At 33.6% G+C, this 18764-nt stretch overlaps 1 protein-coding gene across 1 annotated transcript in view; it reads left to right on the forward strand.

The window, feature by feature from the left end:
* Window positions 1-18764, forward strand: part of Caps2 (calcyphosine 2) — a 51699-nt gene that overhangs the window by 23551 nt on the left and 9384 nt on the right. The window contains exons 9-15 of the mRNA XM_005330431.4: window positions 1037-1132; window positions 6791-6865; window positions 7838-7933; window positions 8024-8117; window positions 13456-13574; window positions 14556-14632; window positions 16082-16236. Coding sequence (XP_005330488.4) covers window positions 1037-1132; window positions 6791-6865; window positions 7838-7933; window positions 8024-8117; window positions 13456-13574; window positions 14556-14632; window positions 16082-16236 — 712 coding nt within the window. The remainder of the gene's footprint in view (window positions 1-1036; window positions 1133-6790; window positions 6866-7837; window positions 7934-8023; window positions 8118-13455; window positions 13575-14555; window positions 14633-16081; window positions 16237-18764) is intronic.

Consider the following 18764-nt stretch of genomic DNA (forward strand, 5'->3'; position numbering starts at 1 on the left):
TAGACACTCCTCTAAATAATATGTATTAACTAATTTATTTAATCTTCATAATAGGTATTTGAGAGAGGTACTATTATTATTATTATTATCATTGTTATTATTGTTGGTACTGAGGATTGAATTAGGTATTTAACCACTGAGATACTTCTCCAGCCCTTTTTATTTTTTATTTTGAGACAGGTCTCACTAAGTTGCTTAGAATTTTGCTAAGTTGCTGGGGCTGGCTTTGAGCCTGTGATCCTGCTGCCTCAGCCTCTCTAACTACTGGGATAATAGGAGTGTGTCACCATGCTCAGCTCATTATTGTTTCTTTTATGAGTGAAGAAACTGTACCCTAGAGTCGAAAGACTAGATAAGGCCACACGCCTAATTTCTGGATGAGACAAGGGCTGAACCCAGGCATTCCAGCCCCAGAGTGTGTGTTCTTATCCCTGCCCTCTGTGAAGCTGCTCAGGTGTGCCATGCTGCTCTACTCCTGCGGCCTTGTGTTTGTTGTTGCTCTTCTCTTGATATCCTGACTCCCTTTCCTCTGAACAGCTACTTCTACTAACCTTTTCAGAGATAGTGCGGACATCTCTTCTTTGAGGGCTTTGGTGGAATCTTTCTTATATATTCTTTTCCAGGATTTAAGTCATCTTCTGTTTGCCCGTTGAATTTCTATTATAGTACTCATTGCTTTATTTACTTCTTATTGCATTTTTATTATATTCTTTACCAGTGTTTTCCTCTATCTTATCAGAAACCAGTGTAGTATGTATTTGTTTAAAGAGTAGTAAAAGAAAGACATGAAGCACTTAGCATCCTTCAAAATTTCAATTTATTTTTAGACAATAATTATGGAATAAGAGATAGAAATATTCAATTTTAATGGCCAATATTTTTAATAATTAAATTTACTCATTTCTGGCAAAATGTTATTCTAATAGTGATTTAAATTTTATTTAGTGTTTGATCTTTTCCAGCTGCTTAAAAATATATGAATGCTAGAGTAATGCATTATCACATTAATTATTAGACTTCATATTTTCCTGTGTAGGGCTGTCATCAGTGATCCAGAGCAAAATGTAACCACTGAGAAACAAGAAACTACTCATCCTCTTCGACTTAGGAAAAGAACACTACATGAAACAAAGTAAGATTTTAATTATATGAAATGAGGTTGTACTATGTTATCAATGAATTATTAAAATATATCTCTCTGGGTAACATAAAAGGCTTTATTTGTTTTTGCTTTTTTATTATATAAAGGTAAGTGAAATTTTTGGAGTTCAGATCACAGTTCTGCCACCTTAAGATGTTGGAAACCATACCTTATTATACCCCTTTTGCCCTATAATTTTTAAATTATAATTTAGGGGAAAATTTACATAACCATTAGGAATAATATGTGAAAATACATAACAGAGTAGCTCAGACATCTGTATCTGTGCAATATATTCTGTTCAAATATCACTGATAAAATTAATATCAGTTCTAATTATTTTTTAATTTTACTTTGTGTGTTATAAAAACCTTTAGGTTGGTATGTTAATCAGCTTTTATGTAATAATGAACTTAATAAGGAAAAAAAACATATTTTGACTCATAGTTTCAGCTGATAGTGCTTGGCTCTGTAGCTTGGATCTGTGGCAGCACAGTACTTTACAGCAGGAGTGTGGCAGTTGAGAAACAGAAAAGTGGAGTGGGGTAGTGCAAGGGGCCAGGTCCAGTAGGGTTCTTCAAGGACACATTCCTAATGACCTAACTTCCTCTATCTATTCTACCACCTCACAATAGCACCATGAGCTGGGGAATGTACCTTTATCATATGGTCTTCTGTGGTACCTTTCAGATCCAAAGTATGACAACTGAAATGGACCAATATAGTTCACTGCACTTAAATTCCTTAGCAACTTCACTGATAGTTGTCTTGTAGACTCAGTTTTAATAGACAGAAAATCTACCAGGATCTACAATAGCTGTTTTGTATTTCAGACTGCTATCTTTGTACTTTCCTATTACTTTTATCTTTTTTTCTCGTTTTAATTTTCTGGAAGCCTTTGCTTCTATATATTTAAATATTTCAAAGTATCATATATTATTCTGTTTGAACTTAAGTAAAAAATTACAACAAATTTAGTATGTTGAAATAACAGATTTATTCTTTTACAGTTCTGGAAGTGAATAGTCTAAAATTAAGGTGTTGGCAGGATTGGATTAAGTTTCAGGGGGCAATCCATTTCCTTGTACTGTGCAGTTTTTCAAGGTTGCATTCATACTTTGACTTATGGCCCTGTCCTCCATCTTCAAAGCCATTAATGATTGGTCAGAGTTTTCTTATGCTACCTCACTTTGACACTCTTCTTTTGTGGACACATCTCTCTCTTTGCTTCCCTCTTATAAAGATTAACGTAATTATGTTGAACATGCTTGGGTAAACCTGGAAATTCCATATCTTAAGAGCCTCACAGGCCTTATCTTTTATTGGTGGTGGGGACTACTGGGGATTAAACTCAGGGGCACTTGACCACTGAGACACATCCCCAGCCCTATTTTATATTTATTTAGAAACAGGGTTTCACTGAGTTGCTTAGCACTTCACTTTTTGCTGAGGCTGGCTTTGAACTCGCAATCTCTTGTCCCAGCCTCCTGAGCTGCTGGGATTACAAGCAACCTTGTCTCTTTTATTATGTAAAGTATTTGCATGTTCTAAGCATTAGAATATAAATATCCTTGGGGGCTATCATTTATCTACCATACATCTAAACTTACCCTTTAAATTAAACTTTTATTGAAATAAAACACACTTTACAAAGTGCACAAATTTTAATTGTACAGCATAAGGATTATGCAAACCAAAATACTCATGTGCCAAATTCCTAGATCAAAAACAAAGCATGATCAGGATCCTATAAACCCTCTCATGCTGCTCTCCAGTTACTGTTCACTTTCTTTCTCATGCCAGGTGAACCTTTGTATCCTAACATCATAGATTAGAATTGCTTGGTTATGAGCTTTATATAAGTGAAAACACAAAATTTGAACTCTGTGTCTACCTTCTTTTATTTCCCCTAATATCAGTTATTGATTGATTGATCATTCAGCATGATGTTTTGAGTGTGTGTGTGTGTGTGTGTGTGTGTATATGTATGTGTATATATAAATATATATATATTATATTATATATTTATTCAGCATTGTATTATCCATATTGCTATTAATAGTTTCCCCCATTGCTGTTATACAGTATTTTGTTATACAAATATGCCACTATTTATTCATAGATGTTGATAAACATTTGGCTATGAATAGTGCATCCATGAACTTATTTGTGCATGCCTTTTAGTGAACATATGTACTCATTTATGCCGAATAAATACTTAGAATTACTGGACCATTTAGTATGCCCATGTTAGCTTTAAAAGATACTGGTAAATAGTTTTTCAAGCTAATTGATGCAATTTACGTTAGATTCTATTTACATTGTAGTTACAGCACATTTTTTTGGGTACTGGGGATCTAACTCCAGGGGTGCTTAACCACTGAGCCACATCCCTAGGCCTTATACATTTTTCTTTTCTTTCTTTCTTTCTCTTTCTTTCTTTCTTTCTTTCTTTCTTTCTTTCTTTCTTTCTTTCTTTCTTTCTTTCTTCCTTCCTTCCTTCCTTCCTTCCTTCCTTTCTTCCTTTCCTTTCTTTTCTTTTTCTTTTTCTTTTTTTTCTTTCTTTCTTTCTTTCTTTTTTTTTTTTTTTTTGAGATAGAGTCTTGTTAAGATGCTGAGGGCCTTACTAAATTACTGAGGCTGGCTTTGAACTTTCAATCCTCCTGCCTAAGCCTCCTGCTGGGATTACAGGTGTACTATCACACCTGCTCTAGTTGCAGCAGATTTTTTCAGTGCTTGATATTGTCCATCTTTTTCATTTTAGTTCTTCTTATATATGTGCACTGGTGATTTTAATTCGCATTTCATGGGAGGCTAATCAAGTTGAGTATTTTTTCATATATATATATTGACCATCCTGATATTCTCATATGAATTTTAACCAATTTACTAATCTTTTCATATATATGTGTGTATATGTATACATAGATATATGTGTGTGTGTGTGTGTGTGTGTGTGTGTATATATATATATATATATATATATATATATATATATATTTGTGTGTGTGTGTCTTTAAGAAATATATGCCTACCAAAAAGTCACTTTCATTCTTTTAATGTCACTGTGTCATATGTGACATTGGATAAATGATTTCTAGACCTTTTCTTCTATCTTATCTATTGTTTCCCTGTACCTATCTTAATTGGTATTCTTTATATTAAATACCTAAATCTTGCTTAAAGCTAATCCAGTTCCATGAAAAATCTTATAGGTGCAATGATTAGATTTATTGAATTTATAGGTTTCATCCTCTCTTTCCTTCTTCCAGGAGAAAAGAACTCTGCATAAATTTAGAAGCAGGGATTGGTATGTGAGGGCAGCCTCTTCTCTCCCCTTTTTCTTGGGAACAGCTGTCTGCAGAAGCACACATTTTGCCTTAGACATTAAATTTTTACAGGATACACCTTTAATGGAAATAAGCGGGTTAGTCTTTTTCATTGTAGAGTTAAGGACTTAGCTTATTATTGTTGCATACCTAAGACAAGGTTTCCAACAGCTTTATAAAATTCATATTTGGTGTTCTATATGCATGATCTTCTTTCATTATTGTTTCAGAACTTGGATAGAGAAAAGTGTTTGTGCTTCTTCTTGGGCATCTAAAACCCAACATTGCACTTTGAATTTAATAGTTTCAGTGTATTTACTTCTTTATCTTTTGAAGGAGACTCTAGGCTCCTTGATGCTGTTACTACAACCTATTTCACTGCTGAGAAGCCCTGTAATACAATGATTAAGAGCAATCTTTTTTTCTGGCTCTGCCATTTACTAATCATATGGCCTTGGGCAATTTACTTAACCTATTTCTGACTCTGTAAATTTGTTTTTTAAATGGGGACAATAGTACTTACCACACAGAGTTATTGCAAACATTAAATAAACTAATGCACGTTAAAATGACTTCCCATTGACTAGTTTCTAGGAAGTCCTCAATAAACGATGGCTGTTATTGCTGTTATTTTCTCAGCACTTAGAATTGTTCCTGACATGTAGTGAGCATTCAATAGATACATTAACGACAGTGGATTAAACTGAATTGGGAGGACTAAGCTTGCCTGTCTCCTCTATATGTTCACAAATTCTCATTTGATCTGCAGGCTGTTGTTTTCTATCTCCTGCTTCCTTTTCTGTAGAGACCTAGAAGTATATAGGAACAGCTTTTCATGATCTCACACACACAATTTATGTTATTGCTATTTCATTATACCTGTAGTTTTATTGGAAAAATATTACATTATTTGGGAAGAGTACTAATGATACATCATTGAAATCTTCAAATCTTTTAAGAAAAAGGATATTAGTTATAGTGTGCCAAAGTGTGTGCATTTGAAATTTGTTTCATATTTTTAAACAGTTTTAGGGCTGGCACACTTTATGAGATCATTTAGTTCTATCTGAAGACTATAGGATTAAGTAACCAATAGACTTAGTTCAAGACTTGAACTTCATCCAGCACTCTTTCCCACACTGTGTTATTTTGGAAAGGAATACTTTCAGCTTCCCATAACTGAAAACCTGACTGATAATGGCTAAATGAGTCAAGATTTATTTTTCTTATATATTGACATCTTGGAGGCAGTTATTGGTTGGTTTTGGCTACTGGCTCAGTGATGTTGTGACCTTGGACTGACTTTCCTAGATCTTACTGGCCCTTCTGACATGGATGCTTGATGGCTGTTGTGGCTCCTGGCACTAATACCCTTTCATGTTCACAAGCAGGATCTCTTTTCAGGCTACTGTCTCATCCAAAAAAAATGAAACTCTCCCTAGAAGCTCATCGACAAAACTAGGTTTCTTAGTAACCCCTACATTGCAGAGGCTAAGTCTCACCCCAGACCCACACGGGCAGTGGAATTTGGGTTTCCTCTGTGTGTAACAGGCTTGCTGCAAAATAAAGCAAAGAAAAAACGGTGAAGAAACTACAGAACACAGGAAGTAATTTTAGAAAGGATGGAGAGAAAACTCAGCTCTCTGATCTTAGGGATCAAGCTTCCACCCTGGAAAGAGAGCAAAAGAGCTCGTGCATGCTTTACTTATATGGGGGAAGCATCAAAGGCTTTCCATGGAATGTTCTTGGCCAAATAAATAGGAGGTGTGCTGTCCAGTTTCCAGTAGGTTACACCCCTCTCTGGACCTATGAGAGCGGTCTCAGTAGCCAAGCAAAGACAGAGGTCATGTGCCTTGTGCAATCCATTGAGTGGGAGGAACCACAAAATAGTTTGCAATGCCAAACCTAAGTCTCCCTGGCTCAAGGCTGAGTGAAGACGCTCAAGCTCAAATAATTCACAGGTGGCCTCCACAGCTAAGCAAGCAAATTCTCTGGTCCAAGGGAAACGGAGGAGAGGAAAGTTAGAAATTTTCAGGTGGTCCAGTGCCAGTCAAAAATGTGTCCTCTCTATTCAGTATTCACTTCTATAACACTTTGATACAATGGATTCTAATATAAAAGTCCTTTGTGTGTTATGTACTACATCGGTGATTTCTTCTGTGTCTGGTACATTAGCCATCTGAAAGAATTTCCTATCTTTATCTAATATATGATGCTCCAAACCATTACCATAATCTTTCTGTATATTTATCATGTATTTTAAATATAGTACATATAGTATAATTTTAAAAAATTATTGACAAAATATATTTTTTAACAGGATAAGAACCCACTCTACATTAACTGAAAATGTGCTTTCTCATAAAGTACAATTTGATGGTAGGATCATATCGAGGTAATTGTGATTATATTAACTTTTTAATTCTATGATTATAAAGGTATATTCTCTTTTCACAATAATGAGAAACAATAATGAGACTGTACAAATTTGTACTATTTAAGTGAAAAACCATGAATTTAGAAAATACATTTTTTAGGTGATAGCTATTAATCTGTTATAGAAAATATAGGAAATATGAAGTTCTAAGAAAGATATCTTAATTAAAAGTTATTTAAAAAGTAATTTAAGGGCTGGGGTTTGGTGCAGTGGTAGAGCACTTGCCTAGCATGAATGAGGTACTGGGTTTGATTCTCAGCACTGCATATAAATAAATAAAATAAAGGTCTATTGAGGACTAAAAAGTAATTTAAAATATCATTTAAAAAGAAACTTAGAAGTGAATTTATAATACATATATTACTACTAGAAGGTTCTATATTACTTATCTTAACTTCTATGTAAGATACTTTATGTACTTTTAATGGTTTTAGTTAACAGTAGATTATTGATGGAGCAAATGACAAGGAAGATGATTTTTGGATCTGATATCGCAGTCTTATAAAATTCCATAAATACATAATTCTGCTTGATTTTTTGTGTATATTTCTGGCAAAATGTGCATTTTAAAATTATAATACTTTTCAGTGATTTTAAGCCTGTCCATGAAAATCAAAGATAATAAATGCATGTTTTGAGTGTCATCTTGCAAATTCAGCATTTTATAAGATGTTTTACTTTGTTAAACATCTGTGTTGAATTAGAAATCTACAGCATGACATATCCATACTTATATCTGCATAAGGAAAGTATTTTTTTCTTCAGTCATTTAACTTGCAAACTGTGGTGTGGAAACCTATAGCTTCCCATAACCTTCCCTCATTGCCCAAAACTCAGGTTTATATTATCCCCTATTGAGATGCACAGTTTTAGTTTATAATTAATTTAAAAATTATTCTGTTTGAAAACCTTGCTGTCATTCTCTTCCAGAAATGGACGTGAGGCCTGCCGAGAACTGATTGGGTTCTTTTTCACTCATGACCAGTCTCTCACAATGTATGAGTATCGGCAATTTGGGAAAAACAGGTATGTCATCAAACATTGTTAGAACTCTCAAGATAATTATTTCTGGGAGAAACTGAATAACTTTACTTCTTTTTTTCATCTAACTTCTAGAACAAATGTGCTTCCTTTTATTCAAAAAAATATTTATAGTCATCAGAGTGGACGAAGAAAAGGAAAACCATACCAACTTGGTGATTTTTATATTGTAAGTTACCAGTATTGTGTGCAAGTGTTTAATACCAGATGTTGAATTATGTGGAGTCCCTCTGGGAGCAGAGGAGCAGAGCTTCTAGTCTTGAGGTTTTTTTCCTTTCCTTTTTATTGAGCAGGGACATTTGTGTGAATGGATTGATGTTTCCTCAGAGGGTTCTGCTTCTCAGGCCCAAATCTCAGTGGCCTGAATCTAAGCATAGCATTTATTTACCATAATCCCAACCATTCTACAATGTAGTTTTATTCAGGAGAGCTTGTCTTTTAGTACTTTCAAAATCTATACAGGGTTATATCCTTGGATAAGTGGCCACCTCAATAATATAAGCAGTAATGCTTCAGCTAGAGCCGTGTTCTCTGATGGTGCATGGTTTCCTCTGTAGAGGTGCAGGGGCCTCTGGACCTGTTATATCATTGGTAACCTGTTCTTCTTTTGAGTTTCACTTCTTGAAAAACTTCTGGCACTGGTGAAATGGAAGGGTTTCTTTCTTTTGGATCACAGATGCTATAGTTTATGTAGTACTTTGAAATGTTATTTATTATTTATTGAAGAGTTGGGGATTGAACCTAGATCCTTGCCTATCATTAAATTCACACATTATATAATGAATAAAATAAAGCACTGTCCATAGTAATCATTCATGTGATAAATATATATGCATATGCTAAACACTGGGTTTAGACCAGTGAATAAGTTAGATCTGTTCCCTGCTTTTGTGTCACTTATTATCTAATGAGAAACAAAGTCAGAAGTGGAGGGGTAATATGGGGCCAGATAGGAGGACTAATGACCCAGGTTTTGGGACCAAAGAATATTTCTTGGAGAAAGTGTCCTCTAACCTTAACTAAGAGTTACTTCAACTGGGATGGGAACATACCCATATGGAAAGGCTTCTAGGTAAAGAAAGGAGACAACTCAACCAAAGGACAAAAGGAAGAAAGAACATGGATTATTTGGAGAACTAAAAGTAGTTCAGTCTGGTTGGAATAGAGTTCAAGGTGGGGGTTGTCAAGGGAAAAGTCGAGTTTGTTGAAAGTAGTCTTATGTAAAAGAATTATGTGAAATTCATCAGGGAGTCACTGAAAGAAAAGAAGTGGGAAGAATGGGGAAAAGTGACGTCGGACGTTTATAATTTAGAGAGATCTCTCTGATTACAGTGTGTGGAATGGGTTGAAGACTGTGTACATGAGAGAAGTTGTGGCAACCTGAATTAAGCAAAAGGTTGTATCCACAAAGCTACTTAGAAAAATAAAAATGTATTCAGGAGGTAAAGATGTTTAATGCCCATCCCAAGATTGCAGGTACTGCCTGCTCTGAATTGCCATCTCCAAAAATTTGTTGTAGTTTATGATTTATTCTCACCATCCTCATTCCATAATACTTTAACCCAGGTGTGGAAATCTGCTTCCTTTTATGATTTCCATGAGAGAAAGGAAGGAGGGAGAGAAGGAAGGAAGGAGAAAAAAGGAAAAAGAAAGTCAGGCATACATGCATAAACCACATTTATGATTCCTTGTCTGTATGGCAAACATTTCAAAGGAGACATTTAGGGAGGTTTATATTGTAACAATATAAACAATTTAAAATTATTACTGAAAATTTCTATTCCTAAAATTATCCCTTGGGTACTTTTCTGTGGTAAAGTCCTTCCTCTCCATTTTCTGTCTCTTCCACCTCTTTCCACTCCCCTAATTTTCTATTTATTTATCTAGAAATATGCAGCCCTATTATTTTTTATTAGGGTTGGTGGGTGTATGTTCTTCTTCATTCCAGATATTTCTATAGAACATATCTTTTCATTTTTTATATGTCTCATCAGATCTTTTTTCCTAAAACACTCCTTAAAAGAAATTTGAGTGCCAGTTGTTAAGATAATACTCATAAGAAAATGCACATGTACCCATAGAAACATTTCATAAAAGTACATTCATGTATATATTCACTCATACATGTGTAAATATAGCATCAGAACAGTGACAGACTGCACAGACCCTTATGCATGCATGTATAATTATACATACTTTCACTCACATATATAACCCTGCTACACATATCACGTAGTCTCTTCAGTTGCTTAATGTGATATTATTTGCAGGAGACTCTACAACTTCTCACCTTAATCTTATCTTCTTTCAATTACAAATCCAGTCTAAACTGCCCTATCCTATTAGACATCCTTCCTGGATTATTATGACCCAAGTCACTATAATATTTCATTTCATCTCTCATAATTCTGCCTCCCACGTCTGCATTGCAGGCTCTTTGGATCTTCCTAATGGAAGATACATCCTCTTTTCTATTCCTGACAGTCCATCTATTGGATTTTATTTTCTGCTCCCAGAATATCACTTAATTTTTAAGTCTTTCTTAACTTTTGAGTGTTGTTCTATCATGAAGACCCAGAAGGCTAAAGGGTAAAAGAGGTAAAATCTGACCATGTTATCTACAATAGCCCTTCTATTCGTCTTCATTATTTTTTCTCAGAGTTTCTGTTATCTGACATTATATTATGTATATATATATATATATATATGTTAATCTATTAATTTTCTCTGTCATGAGACTATAACTCTGAAAGTAATCACTTATCTCTCTGGGCTACTACAATGAATCTAGTGTCCTGACAAGTGACAGACTTTTAAGAAGCACTTGCATAAATATTTTTGAATGAATGGACTTATGTTTAAATTTTAAAATCTTTAAATTCAATTAATGCTTGAACCATTCTTATTCTTAAAGGAACACACACACAAAACACACTTGGTGCTGAGTATCAAACCCAGGGCCTCACATATGCCAGGCAGGTGCTCTATCACTAAGCTATACCTTCAATGCCTGAGGAATAACTTTAGTATTTTAACTTTTGTGTTAAGAGCACTAAAACAAAGAAGAGATCATGGATATCTAAATTCTTAGTCAGTGAACACTACATGAAGGAATGTACAAATGCGAAAGGGCCGTGTTGGGCATAAGCTTATTTCCAGCATGCTGACAGTTCTGGAAGTGCAGCATATTGTTAATGAGTTTCCTGAAAGTTCTCACCAGATGTCAGTGAGGCTGAATAAATGTATAACTTTACATTTGAAATATAAGTAAAATTTGTCAAGTTTTATAGTCAAACATGTTTAAATCTTTACTAAAAGTGAGAATTATTATTAGATCTTTAAATTTTCCATCTTGCCTTTAAAAAATAAACAAAAATCTCATTTTTTTTCTGGAAAATGAAAAATGTCATGCTTACCTTTCTTAGGTAATATCCACATCTATGGAACTTTAGGTTCACGGCCTTAAAAGAGTAAGTAAAGTCTTGTGTTTTGGGAGACGGAAGTCTAATTTTAGTTCCTGGAATAAGTAACCAAGAAAATTGGGAAATTTTCACTCTACTAATTTTTCCACAATCTATTAAGTTCTCATTTTGATGAGTTATTGTGCTCATTTCTTTAGAAATGTGAAAATGGCCTTAAAGTAATCTTTTGTCATAGAAAAACTTAATAGAGATAATCTAACCTTTCATTTCATTTTAAATTTGTTTGATATTTAATTATAGATATAAGTCTACCTGTGATTGGGGAGAAAGCTTTGTACATTTTTAAAAAGTATATTGATTACTTTTCAGCTGTTCAGTGGTATTAATATATGTTTATGAATATAAACAAAATGATAAGATAACTGATCATTTCTGTTTGGCACATTGTAAGTTAGTAGTAGGCCTCAAAACTTTGGGACCAGATTCTCCACCCTAATGGTTCTGCTTTGATTTATCTACTTAACTTTGGATGTTAATTTGACATCTTCTGGGCTGCTGCTGCTTTTTTTTTTTTTTTTTTTTTTGCCATAAAAAGTGAAAATATTTGGGCAGTTACTGAAGTAAACATGAAGCTACCTAAAGGTGACAAAGGAGCTCTGATTGCCCCTAAATTCACCCAACTCGTTAGCTTGGCAGATCTGGAACCCATCTGCAGCCTTATCTGAGAAGCTCCATATCACTGCTTCCTACTTCCTTAGTTGAAAAATATTTTAAGGATTACTTTCATGACTGGTGTTGGGGAAATAGAATTTGAAACCTAGAAAATCTCCCATAAAAGTACTAAGGAAAATACTTTTATTATTGGAAAAGTATTGAGCCAGAATGTGATGCACATCATAGGCAATTTGGTAACAGAGTAGTGCAAAGACAGAAATCTCACCCTTTTATGTATCCAAAAAGACACAACCTATCGCATACAAGGAACTTGCCTTCCAGGAAGAGGACTTGACAGCACCATTTGTCACACATAGTTCATCCTAGAGTCACCTTGAAATTGGGATGACTGTCTGTGTTAGCTAATTGACTTTATCCAGAGAAAACAGACTTTTCATCTTTGTGACAAGAGGTAGTTTTGCACTTAGAGCAAGGTGCCTAAGGAAATCATTCTCCTGTCTTCTCACAGAAAGTGGGAGATAAGAGTGCTGTTGCCCTTGATGTTTACATTTCAAAAAGTGGTTCTCAGGTTTTACAGAAAGATTTTCCTAGGACAGAGAACTGGCAGTAGTCCTGTCTAATTTTCAAAAAAATTTATATACATCTCAAAGAAAGAAGGAAGTATCTCCATTGCAATTAAAAATGTTCTAAAATAACTGTTTTAAGAAAAAAGAAAGGAGAAAATTTCTCCCCTTATATTCAACAGGAAGGATTATTTTCAATTTGTGTTTGTCTTTATATTGGACATATGTATATACGAACAGAACTTTTAAATAATAATTTTCTTAAGTGGCTTAAGAATTTTGTTAGTGAATCTTGATGCTCTAATTAGGTAAAGATTAGATTTTATATTTATGAGATATCTGTCATTAAAAGACCAGGTGATAGAGAGATACATCAGTTAGAGTTTATCAATTCATTATATCTTTCTGTGGACCAATAGATCTATTTCTCTATTTAGGGATGTCATAATTTTGACAAATGGAACTAATTTTTCCCTGTTTTTTTTTTTCCTTTGGTGTGGTGCTGGGGATTGAACCCAGAGCCTTATGCATTGTAAGGCAAGCACTCTACCAATTGAGCTATATCCCCAGCCCTTCCCTGTGATTCTTATTAAAAATTCTGGGTTTCTTACATTAGTGACTTTTTTTTTTGTTTCCATGCTAATTAATTGGGAATATTTGTTTCTGTTTTTTCTATAATATTAGCTGACACCTGTGTAGTTTCTAAATATTCTCCAAATATACATTACCATTATTAAAATATACCATGTCACATATGATCAAATCAAATATTTTAAATTTGCATTAGTTGGATTTTATATCTTGTATACTTTCTAGCTTTAAATAGTTTACCTCTTCATTTCTTCAGGGTGCAACCTTGACATTTTTGACCTCTGATCACCCAAGCCTTCCAGAAAGCATGAAAGAAAATTCAATACTTAGACTTCGAATCACCAATATTGATCAAATAGCGTTGGATTCTCTGAAGTAAGTCCAATAGACATTTGCTATTTTGAAAGTAAGTCAAAACACATTTTTAAAATTATTTTAAAATAAGATTCTATCACAACACATTTAGAATTTAGTTTTTTTTAAAACATAGCTATGTAACATATCTATCTGTGTTATCTGGCTCTCAAATACATTCTATATGTGGGGACAGTTATCATCAATGAAAAATTTAAAATATCCCATTTTATGTTAAAGATTACTTATCAATTTGCCTTTCTACTAACACTTTCATTTTACCAAATACTACCAAAGTATTAAGTTTTAAAATATAGAATGTCAGTATATCATAATAGTTTTTCCCATAATAATTTAGTGTGGTGCTATTTTTTTTAGCATAAAACATATCTCAGGTTCCGTATTATAGTTTTCATCGATCAATTATATGCATGGTAAAAAAATAGTGCTGTGAATCAAAAACTGATTTTAAATGATTTTGAGTTTTTTAAATTATAGGAGTACACACACACATTACATATTCAAACACAGACATAGTGTTTTCTTGTTACTAAATATGAATCAAAATGACAATAATTTATGTGTAGTGTACATTCACGAAGGGCCATATCCCACAAATTGCCAGTAAGGAAATCCTCATTTATTGTTTCCTGTATTTCTAAAATTGAATTTATTTTGAGGGCCTTCTTTAAAACAGAAAGAAGTTTTAGCATTTTAAGTTAGAACTTTTGAGTTTAATAGTTTTAATTAAGTCTTTAAAGAACATTGAGCTAACCCTAAAGATGGATATGTTCACAGGTAGCTCTTGGAAGGTTTTAAAGATTTTATCTCAACTTTCCTAGGCATTAAAGCAGCAGGAAAATTGGGACTTGGTTGAACTCTATACACTTCCAATTTTTTTGAGTGTTTCTTTGGGTCTGAAACAGCAAAGAACTTAGATTTTCTGAACTTGAGATTGTGAAATCCGGTATTTTTTTATCATTGTGAACATGTCAATTGCAGAACTACTTCAGTGGAATATGAAAGTGATATAATCAATCAAGAAGCCAATGATAGGCTGGTCTTCAAGACCATTCAAGGTATGCATTTGCACTCTATCTCAAATACTAGTTTTAATTTTCATCCATATTTGTTGCAATCAGTCAAAGCAGTATTTTTGAGATATTTGTTAATTTTTTAGCACCTGGTATATATTTCCTATTTGTTTCTTTAAAGCTTACATATTTATTTATTAAAATGTTTTTAGAATTTCTCCTGCACTAATTGTCCTGAGTAAATGTGGATCACAAACTTAATAGTTTTAGAAAGTGTGAGATAATATGAGTTTTATTCATGAACTAAATAAAATATAAAATTGATTTTCATAATACTTGTCTTATGCATTAAATGATGTCTAAAAAGATTTTTGGTAGTCTAGTGTAAAAGAAAAATTGTTGGACTAGATGGCTTCAGTTCATGTTTAGACTCTGCCATTTAGTAGACATATGACTTTGTGTAAATACCTTGTAACCTCTTTCTTCATCTCTAAAATGAAGATAATAATGCCTGTCTTTTAACTTTTCAGGCTTGTTGTAGGTAATGAATGAAACACACGCACACACACACACACACTTTGGAAACTAAAGCATTTTACAGATTTTGTTTTAGGAGTCCTGTCTTACAACTATTGCAGCATACTAGATTGTAATAGACAATTCCTTTGTTGGATCTCATAGTCTGGAGAGGAGAAAAGCATTAAACAAGTAATCACAGAAATCAAAAATACTTTATGATTTTTGATGAATGCTAAGATATTACTTAAAGATAACAGATTCACAGTAAGAAGGCTAGAAACATATTTGATGGCTGGCTGAGATTAATATTTGAACCAAATATTCTTGATGCTATTGTTAGTAGTTTTTTTCTATTTTTACAGTTTTTATCTCTATTGAATATAATGACATTTGTTCTTTCCTCCAATGTATTAAATAAATAATTATTTATAGTAAAGTTACCAATATTTTGCTAAGTAAATCTGTTCCTAACTGTAGTAAGTGAAATATTTGATCTATAAGAAGAATCTAGGAACCTAAGCATACAACCTATGAATTTCCAAAAAGAAGGGTTACTTTACATATACAGTTATAGGACAGCACTCAACAACCTTGATGCTGTTTAACATCTGAGTTTCAATTTGATGACTCAAACTGTTTATAAATTTTGAACTTTTTTTCTTTTTTAACTTGAAACATTTAGGCTATTTTCTTGCTAATAGAAGCAAACATGATTTTTAAAATATAACACTTTAAATTTTCACCACACAGTGGCGCTATAGATCTGGTATATTTACATGTGGTTGCATATATAATCTTCTTTATTAAAAACATTCTGTTTTCCAGAGGGTTTTGTTAGTCATACTCTTGATTTGGTTCAATATTCACACTATTCCCATTACATAAAATTTTATTTTCTTACAAGAGAAACAACTGCAGTTTGATAACCTTTGTGCATAGTAACAATTGGTTTCCATCTCATTTATTGCTAAACAGATGTGCTAAAAGAAAAACTATGTAAAAGAGGTGTTCGTATTTTGACTGGATTGGGAAAACACTTTCAACAATTGGACAAGGAAGGAAATGGGCTTTTAAATAAGGCAGATTTGAAGCAAGCTCTGAAAGCTTTTCATTTAGAGGTGTCGGAAGAGGTATGTACCAAGGAAAGTTTTCTGCAGGGGAGTATTCTTGGATGGCATTATTCACTTCTCTTATAAAATTTTAGTAGCTCAAGTAGACTTCTTCTTCTTGCCCTATTGTCTGTGTAAAGCCATGAGGCAGCAAGTCCTATTGATTTTTGAAAGTTCAATGTTCATTTCTCCATAATACACTTATTAAGCGCTTAGTACCAAGGCATTGTGCTAAGCTCTGAGGAGACATACTGTTTACTCTCATGATCTTCATAATTGAAGAAAATGATTGTGAAATTATATATGTGTTAAGTAGAGATTATTTTGATACACATGGGATGGTAGCTAACTTTATGCCAGGTTATTGGGAAGGAAAGGGAAGATCATAGGAAGATTTCTGGGAGAGGATACATCCAGGCTGAGTTTTGAAGGATGAGGAAGAATTAACTAGGAACTAAGGAAAGAGGAGGACTGTGGATCAGACAGCAGATATTTCATGAAAAGGAAAGCACATATGAAGGCGTGGAGGGGGAAGGAGTAGCCTGTTCCCCAAAGTGTACAGACAGGCATCTTCTTCTAGGTCTTTAAATGCTACATCCTCTTCCTATTTAGGCCAGAGCTTTCTCTATACACAGCCTTGCTCTGACACTTCTGTCCAAAAGAACACCACCTTCTGATCTCTGAGTCTTTCTATGTCAACTTTCCATTTTTATTTTTTCATGTCAAATTGTAATTATTGTCTGGGTCTGCCTGCAAGTAGAACTTAGGTCCCATCAGGGTAGGGACCAGGGTACTTCTGGTCCCATTATTTTTCTCGTACCTTGAACAGGACCTGGCATACAGCTAGTGCTAAATAAACAGTGCATTAGTTTCAACAGATGCATGTGTGGAAACAAGGAAAATCTTTAATGCTAGTTTCTATTATATTCTAACAGCATATAAATTTGACTCACATCAGGACTTCAGCTAAAGGATTCTTTTGCATTGCTCTCTTTTGCTCCAAATGGTCTTGTTAAAGGTTTAGTCTACTTTGTGGAAAAAACCCTGGAAATTCTATTTGTAAGATTCAAGTTCAAGTTTTAGTCCTGTGCCTTTAATTATGTGTTCTTGGACAAGGCTTTTAACTTTTCTGGTTGACAAGCTCTGTATGACCAATTGATTGCCCTAAGAAGATTGCATGGAAGTTCAAATGAAAAAAATTACATAGGAATATGCCTTGTCAACTACAAAATCCTGTGCCCAAATGATATTGCTTATCACCTTTGTAACATACCTGCTCTTTGTTGTTGTTGTTGTTGTTGTTTTTAAATGATGTTTAAGCTTGTGACCCACCTAGTGGTACATACCCTGGATCATTCACCCTCACTTCTTTCCTTTGTAGATTAAAAATAAACCAGCAATAAGAAATTAGAAAGTCTTGATGTTTGTTTTTGATAATAACACAAGTAATCAATAAATGATAGAGAGCTTGACCCCAGATAATTTGGCACCATCTAGTGATTTTCCTGTATTACTGCAGTTCCTCCCCTTTTGATTGATTGTTAAATGTTTGATTAGATTTATGAGTAAAACTAAAGAGGATAACATATAAGAATATGAGTAAGTTTTCCCCTATTTCATGTATTTTAAATAATATTCCAGTTATGTTTCCTGTCACATCACTGGAACCTGCTCATGGAATGATAAGCATGTGCAAGAGGCTTGAGAATAAGACATAAGAATCATCCTCACCCCCCAGGCTATTGTGGAACTAGAAAGTATTTGTGGGAAGACATTGTCATTCTGCCTGATTTGTAACAAACAAAAAAATTCTCTGTACCATAAACAGCCTAATTTATATAGAAAATACTAGCAATGCATTTACTCCAGCTTTTTTCAAATGAGTAACTTTCCATTCTGTACCATATCTAGAGGACATAAATTTGTTGCCACTTATGTAAAATTACTCAATTCCTGAAAATTACTTCTTTTAAGCTTTAAGATATATCCTTTAATTCTAGTATTCTATTGAGTTGAGTGATAGAATCAGTCTTCTCCTGTTCATATTACTCATGATTTTAAACTTCAAACTCATTTTCAATTTGATTGAACCAACACATAAAATCTCTGTAACGTACGAGGTGTTAGGATAGACAAAGTATGTTGAGAGTTGAGGGGAAGAAGGGCAGTTGGAGACATAGTTTTTCTAATTAAAGTTTTGTTTGGAAAAAAATAGGAGGAAGTGGAAGAGAATATTTTTTGAGTATTTATTTGCTAGATACCTTACTAGGTGTTTTATTTAGTCTTGTTTAAAGCTAACAACTTGATTGAAACATTGATAGTGTACTTATCTGAGTTTAAGAAAATTCATGCTGCAATTTTTTTTATTATCATGAATGCTGTGAAAAGAGCATTCTCTTAAATAGTGCATTTGCCAAAGAAGTAACTGGCAATGACATAGTGTACAAACCAACATAAGGGATTTGTTTACTCAAATCACACCTTTCAGTGTGAATTAGACTCATTCACATCTTTACTTTGAAAGAAGAAGACCAGCGGGAATATAATTA

Source organism: Ictidomys tridecemlineatus, chromosome 6 (genome assembly GCF_052094955.1).
Source record: "Ictidomys tridecemlineatus isolate mIctTri1 chromosome 6, mIctTri1.hap1, whole genome shotgun sequence".
Lineage (NCBI taxonomy): Eukaryota > Metazoa > Chordata > Mammalia > Rodentia > Sciuridae > Ictidomys > Ictidomys tridecemlineatus.